Genomic DNA, 18,497 nt, shown 5'->3' on the forward strand with positions numbered 1-18,497 from the left:
TGCTTATGTTGGTGCTCCTCAGGATGCACCCCGAGGTGCTGATCTCCTTAGAAGGCCAGGATGGGAGCGGACACAGCCAGCTTCAGCCATTCCACCCTGAAGCCTTGCCCAGTTCAACGTATGTTCTTGCAAACTGCTTTGCTTTCACCCAGCTTGCACCCAGACCTCAGAAGAGCTGCTAATGACCATTATTATTTATATTAAAAGGGTACGTCAAAAGCTCCAAACTGCTTCCAAAGTTCTTTCATGTTGCGGCCACAGACAGGCTTAAAAATACCTATAATGAGAAATTGTATTTCCTCCACTGGAGCTACTTTGCCCATACTGCTGCCACAGCATTCAGTTGTGTTCTTTACACTGTACTGTAACTCGTGCAGGATATACCTGCCTGCCTGGAAATCCTAACTAGAAACAAAACGTGACAGCAACCAGGTAAGCTTTCATAGTTTGCCACATAAAAAAGGGAAGGACCAGACAGAGGCAATGAAAAAAGAGGAACATGGTCCCTGAGTCACTGGGTTTCTGATCAGTCTGGACCCACATCTCAAGCACGTGTACCCCCTGTGGCCCCAGCTCTCAAGTCACCTTTATCCTGTAGGACTTCTACTGCTGCTCCAATTCTATCTCAAAATACAGCCCTAAACATGAAGAGTTCCCCAAACCTCAGCAAAGGGGCTGATATTCCAACATGTACATCTGCTTTAGTATTGCTGTTCAGTCACCAACTGATACAGAAAAATATACAAAACAGTAACAGAGATGAAACAAGATACTGTGGGTTACCATCCTCCACATAGCTCTGCTCCACCGCACCCTGACCACCTCCTGTCTCGCACCCCCTGGGATGCCCACCTTGTCCTCACAGCACGCAGTATGTGAGCACACTGTGCATTACTAGCACTATCCTCTGAGTTCCCAAGGTAGAGACACACTTCCTTCAGACCACACAACTGACACAGAACAGCAGAGAGACATCCAGATCTGTTCCAATAAATCAGAGTACCTCTATTACTGGCGTCCAGCTTCCATGCAGCTCTGCGCATACATGAATCCTTTCTGTGGAGGATGACTGAAGATGCCAAGAGGACCAATGTAACCTTCAAATGCAGCCAGACGCCCAAACAGTAGAAATGTTTCTGTACACCTGTAGATCACCTGCACCGGCAGCTCAAGACTTCTCTCCCGCACCCGTTCCCCCCCCACCTGCCCTCACCTTGATGTGTTTGTAGGGAGGAGGTTTCTTGTCATTCTTTTTGTCTTCCTGAAGCTGCCTCAGTTCTTTCTGTGCCTTCAACTCTTCAAATCTTACTGCGGCTTCCTGAAGAGCTAAGTGAGAGAACAGGGTGTGTTACGAGGAACTCCCTCTGCTTACACAGAGCTGGGCTGCCAGTGTCCACCCAGTGCTCGCAGCTCCACAAGCAAACCTCCCTGGCCGTGTACTTCAGAGGCAGGGGTTCACTGCAGGTGGTTAAGAAAAGACCAGTGTGGCAGGGCAGCCACAGGAGTTACAGTAAGGGACCTGCCCGTGGGTGAGGAAGCATCCAAACAGTCAGCTAGCTGTGCCTGCTTTTGGCCTGAGGTGTCAGGCAGCTGCATTCACATCTCTCAAGTGCATTTTTATACACAGATAATGACTGTATTAGACACAGAGAAGCTGACAGATCAGCAGCTTGCTCAGATTTAGAGCGGCTACGTCAGAGCTGGAGAGATGTGCAAGATCTGCACGCCCTTCTTCCTCTCTTTGGGAGTCAGACCAACAAACATTCTGGGTGCGTTGGATGATAGATAAGCAGCAGCTCATTCTGCAAATTTAATTTAGCATTAGCTCTAAGAAGATAATTGCTCTAAGAATGCCATTTCTCCAAATGGGAATGAAGAGAAACAGAACATGGATGAAGACAAGTTACCTTTCTTGTATATGCCATCCACACCCTTCCCCATCTTGTCTTTGCTGCTGACATCACCTTCCATGTAAGGGAACACACGGGCCTGGTGGGTCCACAGGTAATCCTTAGAGCCGAAGAACAGCACAGGGAACTCACCGATGTCATGTTTCATTTTCTGGATGTTGACAGGAATTGTCCTAGGATGGCAAATCTCAGCTGGCCACCACCTGCAACACGGGAAAGGGCAGATGAAACCTCTGGCTTCCCCACTTCCAACCACCTCAGAAACATGCTACTGCATGGACACATGGGGAAGAAGTGTGTGAGGGCCATCAGCAAGGCTGGTGGGGAGACAAGAGGCTACTGGAGGTGAAAGCATGCATTTTACCAGCTGCTACACGCATGAAAAAAGTGAGAGGCTGCTGCACGAGAAGAGAAGCTTCTCACCTCAATCACTATGAGCACTGTATGAAGAAGGGATGCGGACAAGTCTGTTCTACCTTCACCTACCTGTAGCGCCCAACTTTCACCCAGACTACTTCCTTGTAGTGTGGCTTTTTGCCTGCCTTGCAATCGTTACAGTACCAGCTTCCCTCTGGCATCTCAATGTTTAGACACTCACGGTGAAATGCAGCCGGGCACGACTCGCAGCATAAAAGGCTGCCCCCTGCAAAGAAAAGGAGGAATTTATCAGCGTCAGTGTGTAGAAGCCCTGGACTCCACATGCCTAGGCAGAAACAGCTGAGAAAAGGCCATGATGCTCTCTGCAAACCCTTTCCAACAGCTCGTGCCCTACTTGTGTTGCACAAAGAACCCTTCTAAGGATCCAGAAAAAGTTCTAGCCTAAAGTTGGATTTAAATGGGCATGGATAGGAGCTGTTCTCAGCAGTTCTCACTGGCACACTCTGGATGGGCAAAGCTTCTGCCTGCTCTGATGACTTCTTGTCAGACTCTTGCTTGGTGACAGGGATTCCAGCACAGACCGTCTCACCTTCCGAGCAGACAAAGCACCAGCTGACGTTGACGTGCTCATGGTTGCGGCAGCCCCTCCGTGCAGTGAAGTGATTGGGGCAGATGATGCTGTTGGAGGCGAGGACCACGGACCCAGCAGCGAGGCAGAAGTCATTGGAGTGGTACGCAACCGGGCATCGCACACAGCGCATCAAGCGACCTAGCACCAGAACACGTTGGGAACACAGTGAACCTCTAAAAGAGGACGATTTTTTGTTTCCTGCCCAAACTAACCTCTATTGATACCTAAGCTCAAAATGAGCAACCATAGGTGATCTTTGGAAAAGGAAACTTACCTTTAATGACATACTCACTAGATTCCTATTAAATTATTTAATATAACAAAATATATACAATTATAAATATCTGTAACATATATTTGTATATAACATATTCAAAATTGTATTATTTAGAAGCGAAAAACCTCCTGTGTGCTGTGCAGAAACAGTTTGAGAGTTCACAGACTGGAACTGCTTCCTATCATACACAAATAATTAGTAAATCAGCTCAGACAGCAATTACAGAGGGGGTGTTCCAAGTGCTTAGCTGCACATAACGAAACTAATCCATGAAGGTTCTGAAAACATCGGAACTTGCCTCTCCCCTTTATCAGATTTTCCCCTGAAATTCCAGAACGGAGAATTCAGAATCGCCTACAGGCCTAATTTATCCAAGGTTTTTGAGAGCCTGTTTTTAGTTCCTCACAGGAGACTACAAACAGGGAGAAAAGGTGGGAGGAAAGGGGTCAATCTGTCCACCGAGAAGCAGCAGCCAGAGGAACACAACGCAAATGTTCAGTGGGGAAGTGGTCAGCAGTGGGCTTTAGACCTTAGTGTTGTCTTCTACATCAAATAGTGATATGTGGGGGAAGAAAAGACAACTTTAACACAGACCCTGAGGACAAAAATAGAGCTGGTATTATTGTCACTCATCTTAAGGTATCAAGGATTTAAAGAAAGGCAGCTTTAGAAGCAAATATACGACGCGATCACATATCATGTGAGGTAAAGGTCAAGGTATTGCTGCAAACAGCTCAAACAAATGTTTGCCTGAGCAGCTTAGCCCAAGGGTGTCACTACTACAAGACGAGAATTTGCACTATAGAAAAGGAGAACTAGAACAGTATCATAGTTTTTACTATGCTGCTGTCTGTGCCATTGCCTTGATAGCCAGTGCTGCTAAGCAGGCACCGTCTGCAGCACTGGCACGGTGAAAAGTCAAAGGGGAAACATGAGAGCATCTGTACAGCTCCAGAGACTTATTAAAAAACCCAGAGAGGCGTGTGGCACTGCTGGACGTGCAGGCATCCAAGCGTCTGGACAGAGGAGAACATTTTAGTTGCCGTATCTGACCACCAGGAGTGCTGATGAGCAGCAACTTCCCATCCTGACACCACCCGTCCACTCCTCCGAGAGAAGCTATTCCTCAGCAAACACTACGGCAAGCACTGTGCCAAGGACAGAAAATCAACATCAAGAACTACCGGACCAGGTAACTGTGCAGCGGACACGAAACAAACAAAAAAAGCTTCTAACTGCACCCCCTAGACCACCCCAGATTTCAGTACCTTTAGACGCAGAGATGTTTGCTGGGTTAGCAGCGTGACAGGTCATGCATATGTGCAGGGAGCATCGGAAGCCCTTGTTCTGCATGACCGTGGGCGGATACTTTTGTATGCATGCTTCATGGTAATACTTCCCACAGAGGGGCAGCAAGCACCGTTTTACATCTTCCCCGCAGCTCTTGCACACAAAGCAGGTATGGACCCCTGGAGAAAGAGCAACAGACGTAACACCAAGGCTAAAGGAAGGGCTAAAGGAAGACCCGATACTTCTACCAGGCTGCATACTAGCACAGCACAACTTCCAACCTGCTGTATCTATCCCAAAGCACAGGTCTCTGCAGCAGGCTGGTTTTGCCTGCAGCTGCAATAAAATTCCAGATTAAAAAAAATAATTATAGTTGTGATTTCAGGCCAGGGAAAAGAAAAAAACCCCCAAAATTGACAACCCTACTTAGACATTTCCCCCTTTCCAGCCCTCTCTCCCTAGTACCAGATACGAATTTCCCTTTCTCTTTCCCACCAGATCCTAAACATTCACTTCTTCACACTCTGTATACCTGAATCAAAAGATCAGTTAATTAGAAAGTCATTATGAAACTTCAAAGAAATAATCAGAGGACTGACAGCTAGTTAGCGGTCCTACCACAGGCACATTACTGCAGCAAAGGCAGCACCAGGTAAGCACGCAGCAAGCACCCTGGTCTTCTGCACTCAGAAAAGCTGCCTTACCCGTGGAACACTCGTTGCAGATGAATTTGCCCTTTGGCATCTCGGAGAGCCCAAGGCACTGGAGGTGGAAAGCACCACAGCACTGTGCCTCACACAGCAACAATTCCCCTGGCTTCTCGCAGATCTGTGGGGAGAGAAGCACCATGTCAGCTCTGAGCAACCTCCTTCCTCAACTCCTCCCAGACAGCAACAATCCACGTGCTGGCCAGGACTGCCAGCAGAGATCCCTGCAGAAAAATGCTAAGTTTTCCTCGTGTCAGTAAATTCAGGTGGTTCGTGCATCTCCATTGCCATTTGCTATTCGCTACCTGCCACCATGCATCAGCTAAAATGAAGCCTACATTGGTCACGTCTCCCTAACATCTGTGGACTTTAGCAGAAGGAGAGGCAATCACAGAGGAAAGACTCAATTCAGAAAACAAAAAGCTGGTTAATTCTACAGTAAGCACCTTGAGGCTACCTGCATTTAGCTGAGGCATTAGCATGTTCCAGAACTTACAGGAAAAAACTTCACAATAATAAAGTTTCAAACATATTTCTTCAAGGACCTTACCTGACACACATTCTCTTTGAGAGCTGCTCCTCCTCCACGTTCCCCCTGCATCTTTTTGGACGAAGGCACTCCATGGTCATTCTCTGACCCCTCTTCATTACCCTCTTTGGGGCTTGCAGCAGTACCGTGAACCGATGTCTCCCCCTTTAAAAAAAAAATTCCAGAATCAGGGCTGTCAGCAGTTCCTGGAAACCACAAATTCATCCACTGAGCACATAACAGGTTAGTCAGTTGGTCTGTGTTACCTACCCTGGAGAGAATATCCCCCATACAGTTCCACCAAAAGACTTACAAGAAAGGAAAGAGCTCTTAGTTTACTAATCATTAAAAAATACACACTCAACACAGTTATTTTCCTGTGTGTAACCCCTCTGTGATGAAAGAGTCATGGCTGAGAAGAAAGGAATTGCCCTGCATAGAAACAAATCAGGTAGGTTGGAATAGTCTGAAACACCCCACATGCTGATGTCTACTGGCACTGGAAATACAAATTAAAAACTTCAAACAATCTTTATCACAGTTGTCACTCTGCAGATGAGCCAGACTTTTCCCCACACTTGTCTCAGCTTGTCCTAACCCCTGTAAAATACAGGCACATAGGTACAAGACCTGTGTTACCATGAAGTAGCTGGCCAACGCCACAGTGAACAGTGCAGCAGGGCATTTACACCATCATCCTGCCTGGTGCAGCGAGTCTTTCCTAAGCATCTGTCCTGTACAAGTATCACAGCACTGACCATAACATCTACTGGTGAAAGAACATCCTGCTGAGAAGATGGGTTTCAAATGATAAAGGCCCAACCGTACCCTCATGGACCAAGCAAGGGATCCTGCCATACAGATTCCCAAGGTGAAAGGACACCTTCTGATGTGCCCATGGGACCTGCCCAGACCCTGTTAGAGGGAAGGAGAGCAGCAGAGATTCTAGAGACACTTGTTTCTACCACAAGATACTGCTGTCCTGGAGCTGCATATGGCAACACTGCCTTCACTTTTGTCAGGAGAGGCAACCAAGAGCTAGAAAACACCATTCTGGCAGCTTCCGGGCCTCTTGGGCACAGAGTAGGCAACATGTCAGTCATCTCACCAGCCAAAGCTGCTGCTCCAGAGCGGGTACGCCTTACGGGCCATTAATGCTGCAAAGTGATGCCTTTAACTAAGTGCTTTGAGCAAGAACATTTTAAGGACTCTGCCATTTTTTAACATCCCAGCTCACTGCAGTTAGCCGAGTGATCTCAGTGCTCAGCTGCCTCCTTGGATCACCAAGCCATACCCAGGGTATGCCCAGACACACACTATACACCAGAAAGACCTCATGAGGAATTCAAACTGCTGTCAGGAGCAGCAGCCATCACTCTCATACCTTCAACACATGAAACTCTCATACCTTGGTGCCAGGTGCCCAGCTAATGATCACAAGAGGGAGCTTTGCACCACTTTCTGTGTGGGAGAGTATCAGGCTGAGCTGTGGTGCTACTAAAGCTTGTAAGCTGAACTCAATGCCCTCTGAATACATTATTAGTCTGGGCAAAACAAGGACGTAAAGATCTCCCAAAGTTTAAAGTTGGAAGAACCTGGAGCTGGCATTTTGGTCAGATAATGATGCTTCCTTTGTCTGTTTGTTTCAGGGTGGGTTTTTTGTTTGTTTGTTTTGGTTGCTTGTTTTTCACTCCCTGAATGTAGTAGTATGCTTTTATTTGGGGACATTTTAAAGCCATTTGAGTTTGTGGAGCAATGATGTGCAGGGGCACTGACGGTATATTAAAGCACACAATACAAAGATGAATGGTATAAATTGCCTTTATTGAGCACAAAAAAAAAGCAAAGTCCAAGCTACACACTACTGCCAGTCCAACATTACCATATGGCGTGCAGCCTTACGGACTATCATCACAATCTGATAAGGAGCATGTAAGCTGCTGCCACCCTACCACGCAGCCCTGGCAGAGGGAAGGGAAAGGTCTTTATGGCGTTGGTAAAAAGACCATCTAAGAACACAACAGCCACCTTTGCTTCTGTACGCAATAGCATCTTCTCAAGCTAAGCACTATGATACTTCTGCTCCTGCAGCTGAATTTCTGCTAGGAATTACGTAGTCTGCTGCAAGACAGCCCTCTGGCCCAAACACTTGCTTTGGCTCCTGGAATGCTCCAGGAGCAGCACCGGTGACCAGTGCTCCAAGGACTGGTTACAGCTCAGGTCCTCCTATTCCTACATAGGTGCTCCCTCTTCTGCTCAGCTCAGCAGTGACCTCAGGGTTGCAGGGGTCACTGTAACGAAGAACAAGAGCAGGGTTAATCAGCTACTGGTATGGGCAAACAACGTCAGCTACAGCTTCTGCTTCTGCTGGGGCCCCCAGTGTTACAGACACAAAGCGAGATCAGCCCCTTTCGTGGCCACTGAGGTCCCTGTCAGGAGGGGCACGGTGCTGGTAAACAAGCACCACCCATCCCGTGGTCAGTGGCACTAGCTTCCTAAGACTGTGTTTTGGGGGGAGGGGGACGGGACACACCACACATACTCAGATTTGCTACAGACAAAGGTACGAGGGATTTAGAACTGATTCATCTTTCTGGCCACTTTCTACCATGGCTGCTGGGACTCCCTAGTTTGAATCCTGATGGCCATATTTCATGTGTTAATGGAATGGGAGACTCAAATGCATCTAGGAGTCATATGACATTAACCAGCAACTCCCTCTTCAGATCTGAAAGCATCTGTTAGTAGCAATGCTACCTTAACAACTGAGCCCACCGTGTGCTCTAGCCCTGCTCTTTCAGCCTAAACACATCCTATTTGGTTTTGCAAAGAGCTGGCCAATCTGCACATTTTACATGCCAGGATCTTAGCCTTATTTTAATCAATGCTCCCAGAACAACACAGGGAAGGGAATGTCAGAGCTAGGCAGGATGGGCAAAGCCAGATACTTGTGCATTGTGAACAGGGAGAAGGGGATCGCCATTCAAGGCCATCACTGAAAAGACCCTGTCATACTCTTTCCCCTCCTTCCCCTACCCAGCATGAGCACTGCAAAACTACGTACCTCCTACAGAGGGCAGGTCTCCCATCCTGGGTCTTCCTCCAGAGCTATCTCTGCTGCTGTATCTGGCACATCCTCAAAAGCCTGGCCTGTTCTTTGGCACAGCCTGACCTTGACAACCATTTCAACAGCATTTTCCAGTCCCTTCTCTCAGTCACTTGCTGCCCTGATGTTGTGAACTTCCACTCCTGGCTCCACAGACAGTCAAGGACAGAGAAAGCTGCTTAGTTCAGCCCAGGCAGACAAGCTCTCCTCTGCCCTCTTTTCCTGTGTAAGCAGCTGGATCCAAGGCTTCACTGCGCTGTATCACCAGACCATCTATTTCTTCTAGCACCGTTCAGCACAAAGTAGGGTTCCTTGCCTGGTATGTGGAAAGTCACTTAGGGACCAGCGTGGTCCAAATTCCACATGAAAGCACGATTGCATCTCCACAGCACCCCAATACTCACCAGTACCCATGCACTCACCTAAACCAAGGGGTGAACACACTCACCACAGTGGCTCAAGAGACACTATGACAGAGAAATGGACGCTGGCAAAAGAGGCCAAGCATTGGCGCTTTTTTTTTTCTTTTGGCATGGTTTACCATACCTAACTTCAGGTAGTCAACACAGATGTCTAAGGCTGAAGGCAGTTAAGACTCCCTGGGCTTCCTCTGCAGCAAAGGGTGGGTGCAGGATTCAGAGCCATATCTTAGCTACTTTGCTGCTCTGAATTTCCCCCTCTTTTCTTCCCTATAAAAGATTCAGAGAGAATTTTCTGGCTCAGAGCTGAGCCAGTCTCTTAGTGGGTGCCTAACAACAGACAGTGTTAACTACCCCCCAGCATTGGCAAAGGTATTTGTACAGGCTTCTTTGAAACATGATTCCAGATGAGCACACTTCAGAAAGAGCGTGAACAGGAGTACAGGAAAGCTTGCATGGCCCAGGGGTATTACCCCACTTTATCACCCCCAACAGAGACGTCCTTTTCAAAAAGCAGTAGCAACAGGGTGGCTGGCACTGCTCAGACAAGCGGTGTGAGGTTTGTGCTCTGCTGGAAGCTGTATTAACAACAACAAATATAACAATATATGTCTATAATTCGCTCCTGAAATACATACTGACTATCCTGACAGAACAGCCTGCTGCTGAACCTGGGCCACTGGAAGTGAGAGGCGATGGTGAGAGGCCCAGAGGTGTCCCGCCTCTCCCAGGAAAGTCTTGCTTCCCCTACACTTCGTGATACCTGGCTCATTCCTAAAAGGCAAAACGTGCTTGTCAGAGATATTTGTACGTCAGCTCTGCTGGGATGCAGTAGAAGGGAGTTACCCCAATTATACCTTTCTGCTGGATGGCAGAATGTAATCAGAGGCTCCAGTGAGCAGTCACAGACAGTCCCCCCATCCCCTCCAGCGTGGTTCTTAGCTCACCCTGGCGCACAGGGGCAAGTGGAAGGAGGGGTGGAAGTCTGCAGTCTAGTGCTTGTGCTTCGTACTGGTGCATAAAAGCGCAAGAGTACCACCACCACCAGAGAAGACCTTTTACAGCAGTTAGACCTTCTGAGGTACAAAGCAAGATGCCAGGCAAAACCTGGTTCCATCAGATCAGAACAGCCTCTCTCCCGGAGAATTAGCTGAGCAGCAGCTTAAAAACTGATCCCGAGTCAAGCAGTCATCACAAAACAGCTACTAAGTCAAGGTGCTATCTTCAGCTTCAACCCCAGCTCATGCAATTACATCAGTGGGACAAAGTCCCAGATGACACACCAGCCAGCCCAAGATGACCCAGCCCAGGCTCTGCACAGTGCCCTGGGAAGTAGCAGACAGGTTACAGGGATGACAGCACATAGGAAGACCTAACAGTACCTCAGAGTGTGGGGTCTCCCCTAGACCCTCCTCATTTCTCTCCTTCTTGGAATGCATTGCAGAGGGATGGCGCTGTCTCTTCCGCTTCCGCTGCTTCTCAGAGAGCTTTTCAGAAGCTAGGATGCAACAGAAAGACCACTCAAGAAAAATGCAGAAATAATTCCTTTGCAACAGATGCTACCAGCAAGTTCTACATCCTTTCTGAGTGCTTCAGGCTGGGTCCTACTGTCTTTGAGGGCATAAGGGCTGGGGCAATACCAGCCCCCAGGCAGTCTGCCCTCTGTCCTGCAACCATCAGAGCACCACTGATTCATACTGGTTTACGCTTCTTTTGCTAAACTGCTGAACATTACTCTGACCTTCCTGAGACAGCCCCCCAGCAGAAAAGAAGAAACACTACCAACACAAAGCTTACATTGCTAATCAAACGCTGGTAACTACCTCCTCCCACCACACTGCAACAAAAACCTCCTCACGTCGATACCAGTGATACAAAGGAAGACACAATACAATGCAACTGCAAAACTGCCCAGGGGACAGGGCAGCCACCACTCAGCCTGGTCACAGCACGTCATCAGACAAAAGATAGGGCATTGGTACAGGACCTGTGCTGATGAATTTCCTTCAAGCACCCAGACTATGAATGAGAAGTGAACATCTTCTCACGGAAATATGAACCCACCATCTCCACTTTCCACAGGGAAATCAAAGACTTAACAGTGCCTTTGGTAAAAATCTCAGTACCTATTTCTTCTGCCACTGCCTCAGCTGAGGCAAACACCCTCTGAGAGCCCAGGACATGTAAGCCCTTACACACACGCACAAAGACACAGGTACTGATCCAAATGCCACCAGTTGACCCCCGCAGCCCTGCCTTCACTTACCTTCTCCCAGGTCCGAGAAGTGGGCTGGCGAGTAGAGCTCAGAGCTGTCGCTTTCTGAAGGGCCAGTGCCCTACAAATACACAAGAGAGTCAAGTCACCAGATGCAAATCAGAGACGCATGTTCCTCAGCCACGCAGAGCCTTTACGACTGACTGCAACATGTAACTTACAGTTCAGGTCATGAATTCATCAATGATTAGAGACTTTACAAGAAAACAATTGTTTTGTGTGTGTGATAGATCCCACATGGAAAAGTCAGTCGCTGGGCAGGGAGGAGTGCTGAGTCTGCTGTGTCCTGTGCTCACCAGCATCATCCGCTGTTTCCTGAGCTCTCCCAAAGAGGTTGCTAACACCCTGTAAGCTGCTGGGAATAGAGACTCTCTTCTGGCTTTATACTTTTACGGAGCTTAAGACTTAAATACACTGGCCTCTGCATTACTGCAACTATGATAACTGTATTAAGACTGTACCACACAGAGAGAGAAAAAGGAAAGGAGGAAAACTGTTATTTATCAACCTTAGAAACAGTGGCAGCAAGTCTTGTGCAGGTACACCACGTGAAATAATTCTTTACAAGTTGCTTTTTTCCAAACCTTGCCACTGAATATTAAGTATTTATCAGAGAGCAGCATTTACTTTAAAAATCTGCACCAAGCACTGCATACTACATGTGATACAACTCAAGCCTCCATCCTGCTACAAGCTCTGCACTTACATACCATTCACCAGCCCACTTGGGAAGGTAACAAAGGAAACACTGCTCAGAGAAAAACTGATGGAAAAGGACAAAGCCTTAGGTTCAAGCTCAAGCTACACTGCAACATCACAGCGACAGAATGCCTCTGCGCAAAACATTTCTGCTCACACCTTCCCAGCCAGCATCCAGATGACTCCTTTTCCATACAAATCAATGAAGAGAGGAGATTTTACAGCCAAAACTACCCAATCCCCACTACGAAGTGGGGAGGGGTGGGGAACACATCTGTATTCAGCAGATTTCTTCATCATAACACAGCAACCAGCACCTTTGGGAAGGGTGGACCTTTGCTCCCGGGCTACAGCCAACAAAAAAAACCACAGCCCATTGCACTGTGTCTCATTCAGCAAGGTCTGCTGTCTAGGCTCATTTTCTATCTGGTTTTCAAAAGAGCTGGAAGGAAAGTACCTTCTTTGGGGGAGTCCACTCCTCCTTCTTTGGCATAAAGGCAGTGTCCAAATCATTGGATTCCAAGAGCTTTTTAGTGGGCTTCCTTTGACGCTTGCTTTCCAAGTTTCCTGCAATGAAACTCTTCACATTAGATAAAAGGGGGGTTCTTCTCTTCAACCAGACTAAGACCATTAAGCAAATATCAGCCAACAGTTCAAAACAATCTGCTTCACCCTGACTTTGGGATCATAAGCTCCTTGGGCAGAGATGCCAATTACCTGTTCCTGTACAACTTCCACAAAAACGGACCTCAGTTTGCCACGACCTTCAGGCATATACAAAATACAAAATAATTGCCCACAGAAGAAAGACTATGAAGTCAATTCCAGCAGGTAACACATTCTGGCAGCTCAATTCAGATCATAATTTCCCAATCACTTTGATCTGGGGTAAGCCAGTCCTACCGCTGACAAACACAGCCCTGCTTCCACTCCCACACCGCTCCCACAAGCATTCATGCTGCACATAGTAAACAGGCCAAAGGACATGCTCCCAGTTAAAACTACCTGGGAAAAGATGCCCCAGACTAGCTGTAACCTGCATTATTTCCTGCTCAAGCTTTTTGTTGGCACTGGGGAGGTAGCAAGTTGCTAGGCCTGGGCTCATCCACACTGATTTTGGCAACATTAAACTTAAAACGACCAGGAAATGATGATGCCACGAGTGCCAGACACTCCACAGAAGCAGCATGCTGCCCATCCTACCCTGTTGATCTGCTTGCTTCATGAGCCTGGGCTGAGTCCTTTCTGTGACATGCACCTCTGCACGCACTGCTTACACTTCAAAAACCTAATGGAGGGACAACACGCCACCGATCTCAAGGCAAGCCTCTGCCCACAGCTTGGGTTCTGTGTGCTTCAGCAAGAGCTGAGTTTTCTCAGGAGGGGGAAGAGCTATGCAATGTCTGCATATGAGATGTTTGCTCCCACTGCTGCACCCCGTACTGTTCTCCTGCATCTTCAACCTCAGGTTCACAGCCCCAGTTTTTCCTCTTTTAATCATCTCCAACTTTCCATTTCCATCTGACATCCACAAGCCCCCGAAGGTGATCCTCCTGCCCTCAAACAGAACAGACTAACTGACCTCCCAGTGACGGTATCTCTCTGCCACTTGGTTTGATTGTTTTGACCACAGGCCCTTCAGAACAGAACAGTGCTCCCTCCAAGTTAGCACAGCCAGAACACCAGGTGTGTGTCGTGGACCCTCGACACGTCTTTAGACGCTACCAGAGAATGAACCTGCTGCAAAGTAGACCCCGATACTGCCTCTGCTGGAAAGGTGAAAAGCCTGTCAGACCACATTTGCTCTTTGTAAACTGTGCCCTACTGGTGTGGCACTAGTACAAGTGTCCAACAATTTCTATGGATGTTTTGAACCGCTAAGGAAAAAAAAAAAAAACATTTTTCCAAAGGGATTTCTGTCCCACAATTCCCTGAGCTCATTAGGAGAGCAAAAGGTCACCCCACAAGCTATGCAGATTAGACTTTGTGTATCAACCTCAGCACAGCAATGTTCATCCAAAGCAAGAGACCTTCAAGCTAAAGGAATGCCACTGTTAGCAAGCACAGATGGCAAGGACTCAGAGAAGGAGTTGTGACTGTCTTCATTTAGATAAAGAGGTGTTCTGTGCCAGGACCTAAGGAGGACCATCACACACTACAAAAAGCTAAACAGCATCAGTCTAATCATCTAGCTCACTGGGTCACCCACTGCACCCACCCTCTCTCCCTTGCCAGCACTAGTCATTGAATGAAGCAAAGCAAAAACAAACAGATCAACAGCTACTAACCTTTTCACTTTGACCAAAGCAACAATTTCCACGAAACTTGTGACACGTTCACTTATGGGAGCTCAATAACGCAACCTCCCACTTACCTGATTTCAGAAATCTCTCTTCTGCATCTGGAGAAGCAGAAACTTCAGAAACATCCAAGGAAGACAGCACCAGCTCTGGAAAATCTGAAGGTCCTTCTAGAAGTTGATCAGTGGGATGAGATCCTAGTTCCCTAGAGAAGGAGCACTCTGCTTCAAGGATGGGAGGGGACTCTTTGGTTGAAGATGGAGTTGAAACCAAAGGACTCGGCCCCCGCTGGGTATCTCTGTCAGGACTGCATTGTGCAGGAAGACCTCCTTCAAATTCAGACCTTACCACGGAATTTACCTAGCATAGCAAAACATGTTGATGAAAACATTTACCCTGCACAGCACTGCACGCAGCAAGAACACTCAGCCAGCAAGAACACATCAAAAGCACACAGACTAGAGCCCCAGAGTAATAACCATGAAGAGCACATTAGCCTTCACCCACCTTTTGCAATTGCTCCTGGCCTTTCTTTGATTTTTTCTTGGGCGCAAATAAGTGATCATATTCTTCTGCATATTCCAGAAGCCGTTTACTTGGCTTTCTAAGGCGTTTCCTCTCTGAATGTACTAAGAAAAAGGAAAGCAGCTTCAAGACTGTGTTTCTGAGATGATCACAAGACAAAATTCTCCTCATGATCTGTAGATAACATTTGCTCCTGCCTTCTCCTCCAGAGGCTCCATGTGGGAAGCACCCTAATAGTTCTTTGTCTTTGATACAGCCTAATAATTTTTGAGCTTCGTATTTTCCACGATCCTGGCAGGTGGGATTTTTGAGGACCGAAGGAACTTCAACCAGTTCAGATAAGAAATTAAAAAAACATTAAATATTTGACTGAGAGGCTCCTGAAATTTCACCCAATGCCTCCCTAGACAAACTACCTCTAACCTTCTTGCAGGACTTTTACCAAAACCTAAGTCTATTAGCAACTTGCACTCATCGTGCTACTTTTGCTGTTAACCCAAACTCCTTTGGTTTTAATGCAGGGGCATGCGAAAATGCTGTTTTGCCATAAAGTAGTACAGTCATTAGTGTCACTAGTAACACATAAGCCTAACTCCTTTCCTTCCCCTCCTCCCTGGCTTATTTCTGTATATACTACAAGAGCCTTGTATTCCCCATCTGCTACTGCAAGCCCATTTATTGCTTTTGCTTCCTGACAATAGATGCCACAATGAGATCAGGGAGCGAACAGTCCTCGCCAGCAACTGCAAGCTCTTCAGAGCTCAGATGTCTTTGTTTGCACAACGCTGCACCATCGCAAGGGAAACCCAGTAACAAGTATTTCCACGACAGAAACCTAACCATCTATGCTATACTGGCTCACAACACCCCAATGCATGGCAAGCTCAAAAAAAAAAAAGAGTCCTGATGCTCTATCATGTCTGCTCAGCAAGCTGCAAAAGCAAGATGATGCAAGTTTATGGCTTTTTCTCACTTCCCAGAATACCTCTGACTTTTTCCCTTTATTAGTTTTCAAAAATTATTAAATAGTATTGTCAAAAGACGTCTCCTAGTCACGAAAACATTTGCAGCCTCCTGGAAGTTTAGGAACAAACAGTAAATACTCTCTTTGCCTCTTTTCATGTGTAGAGGTGGCTTTTTCTTTAAAACGGAAACATTTTATAACAAAGCATTCCAGTGCAACACTTCAGAACAGGGATGTTGGACAAGATTGCTACACTTTATTGTGGCTTTGTGGTTAAACAAGCATGAGAACATCAAACTTGGCAAAAAGAGAAGAAAGGAACAACTTGCTCAAACACAGCTATTTTCAGCCTCTATTAACACTCTGCACAGGTGTCTGGGTGAAATACACATTTCAGCACATAACCAGTTATAGGCAGAGTATCCTCACTAGGCAACTATTTAGAGCCCCAAAGCCATGCAGCACAGCACAGCCCCATGCCAGAAGGGCTGGCTGAACTGTGTATTTTTCCCCCAAAGCGAATCCCATACAAGAATCCCAAATGGACTCTGATTGGCACTGGCAAATATATATACGTACCTGACAAAACTATTATTTACAAAAACGTTTTATGTCAGCAAATTCCACCAATCTTCACTTCTGCCTTATTTGCTCTAAATTGCACCACAAAGTTTGTAGCAAAACCCACGTCAAATATTGCCATTCAACTATGATTAAGACTTTATATCATTTGAGCTTAGAGGAAATGACGCAGTGACTGCAATCTGTCATGATCTCTTACGCTGATACTCTGCTGCGGACAAGGATAAGCCACATCTTCTCAAAGTACTGGCAAACAGAGGAAACTTCTTCTCTTCTGTAAGCTGCACTTAGACTAACTCCCAGCATCATTCTCTGTGCCTTCTATGTAAGTGCCCTTGCCTGATATAAATGGAAGACTGGTTTCCACGAATGGGCTTTTCACGGCTTTAGAGGTTTACTCACTACCACCAGCACACTGGGGATGTTACAGCAGTCCAGACAGCTCCTTGTACAGAGGCTCCAGTGGCTCCCTGTGGCACACTTGTATAGGTAAGATTCAAGTGTGCTTCAAGGCTCACGTGCTATTTAGAGCAGTGGAATCTGAATACACTGCAGTTGCTGATCTGTCACATCTACAAGCAAACCCAGGCCCTCACTGTGTCCCTGTGTGCAGTACCAGGACAGCTCTGCGCTCCTCTCCGCCAATGCCACCTCACCCAGGAGAATGCTGCCTTCCTCTGCTGCTTCTCTCCTCTTAGCGTTACTACCTCTTAGAAGCTCTTCTTCTCTAGCTCTCTCTGTAGACTCGCATCTTCATCTCACATAGCAACATACAGGGATGTTTCAACTGCAAAATCATCATGAAGCCACAAGAACCCAGCTGCATCTTAGCACAAATGAGGAACCTGCTCCCGCTGGCAGGCTGCAGCACTCCTGCGGCAGAGCCTCAACAGCCCCAGAACAACGTGCAGCCTCTTGCCTGCTCTGTGAAGACTTAAGTCCTCAAAACCAGGCAGCCACAGCCAGAGGAGTCTGTGAATGATTAAGCTTGTCATGGTTTCAAATCAAAACTTTTACCCTGTGCGTTACGCCCTATGGGCTCGTTTTCTGTGCTGGCTGTGACTTGCCTTGGGCAGGTCCTACAACCACTAAGCTAGGAGCTGCCTTTTACACACTGAAACAGAGGTGCAGGCAACCTCCAGCACCCACTAACAGCAAAATACACACACCAAAATGTGCACTGAGGGAACATGTAAGTGACAAAATGCACACAGGTTCAAAATTCTGTCAAATTATATTAATTTATGATATTCCAAATAAATTAGAGCACTGCAGTTTGGTGAAATCTATGTTAAAATTTCATTTTGTTGTTTTCATTAAGGTTTGCTTCCCCAGATTCTGTGATCCTCAGATGCCTGAGGATGGCATGTGCTGAATGAGGTTCTACTGGACCCATTCCCTCCATACACATATTTTTTTTTTTAATTGGCTTTAACCCAATGTCCCCATCTCTGTGGGAGAGGCAGAGCTGTCCTCTGTGGTCCTCAGAAGCCTCCTCCTCCTTCCCAGGTCATCTCCCTTCCAGTGATGCTGCCTTACTTCTGCCTGCCATCCTCCAGACCCACCTCCAGCCCAGCCTCCCTGGTAGCTTCCCCCTCTTCTGTTCTCCCCTTCACCCCTCAGGCACTGCACCAGAGCTGTAAATTAGGAAATCTGCGGGGTTCCCCAATTCATTATTAACAGCTAATAAAATTCCACACTAAAATACAAAAAAAAAACCAAAACAACCCACCAACACATTGTCTTGATGAAATCCTACAAAACAAACCAAAGACTGACTCTGTGTCAAACAGCACTAGGAAAAAAAATAAAAATAAAAAAATGAGAGTAGTCCTTGAGGCTGTTTCCCACAACTTTCTAGTGCTGGTCTATCCAGCTAACACCAAGCACGTGGCTCTAAGCAAC

The 18,497-nt window shown here is 46.9% G+C and overlaps 1 protein-coding gene and 1 long non-coding RNA gene across 3 annotated transcripts in view; both read right to left on the reverse strand.

Moving 5' to 3' along the window:
- NSD1 (nuclear receptor binding SET domain protein 1) overlaps positions 1-18,497 on the reverse strand; it is a 65,341-nt gene that overhangs the window by 20,881 nt on the left and 25,963 nt on the right. For both annotated transcript variants that reach the window (XM_075766841.1, XM_075766840.1), the window contains exons 6-17: positions 15,029-15,150; positions 14,596-14,881; positions 12,679-12,788; positions 11,514-11,583; positions 10,630-10,745; positions 5,744-5,887; positions 5,191-5,314; positions 4,465-4,665; positions 2,878-3,057; positions 2,397-2,553; positions 1,908-2,113; positions 1,214-1,326 (exon numbers count right to left, since the gene is read on the reverse strand). In XM_075766841.1, the coding sequence (XP_075622956.1) occupies positions 1,214-1,326; positions 1,908-2,113; positions 2,397-2,553; positions 2,878-3,057; positions 4,465-4,665; positions 5,191-5,314; positions 5,744-5,887; positions 10,630-10,745; positions 11,514-11,583; positions 12,679-12,788; positions 14,596-14,881; positions 15,029-15,150 (1,829 nt within the window). The remainder of the gene's footprint in view (positions 1-1,213; positions 1,327-1,907; positions 2,114-2,396; positions 2,554-2,877; positions 3,058-4,464; positions 4,666-5,190; positions 5,315-5,743; positions 5,888-10,629; positions 10,746-11,513; positions 11,584-12,678; positions 12,789-14,595; positions 14,882-15,028; positions 15,151-18,497) is intronic.
- LOC142603891 (uncharacterized) lies at positions 5,936-10,623 on the reverse strand. Its single transcript, XR_012837795.1, has 3 exons — positions 9,886-10,623; positions 8,787-9,144; positions 5,936-8,013 (listed from the first exon to the last, which is right to left on the reverse strand). It is a non-coding gene; the product is annotated as an uncharacterized LOC142603891 (long non-coding RNA).

This window comes from Balearica regulorum, chromosome 14, assembly GCF_011004875.1.
Source record: "Balearica regulorum gibbericeps isolate bBalReg1 chromosome 14, bBalReg1.pri, whole genome shotgun sequence".
Taxonomy (NCBI): domain Eukaryota; kingdom Metazoa; phylum Chordata; class Aves; order Gruiformes; family Gruidae; genus Balearica; species Balearica regulorum.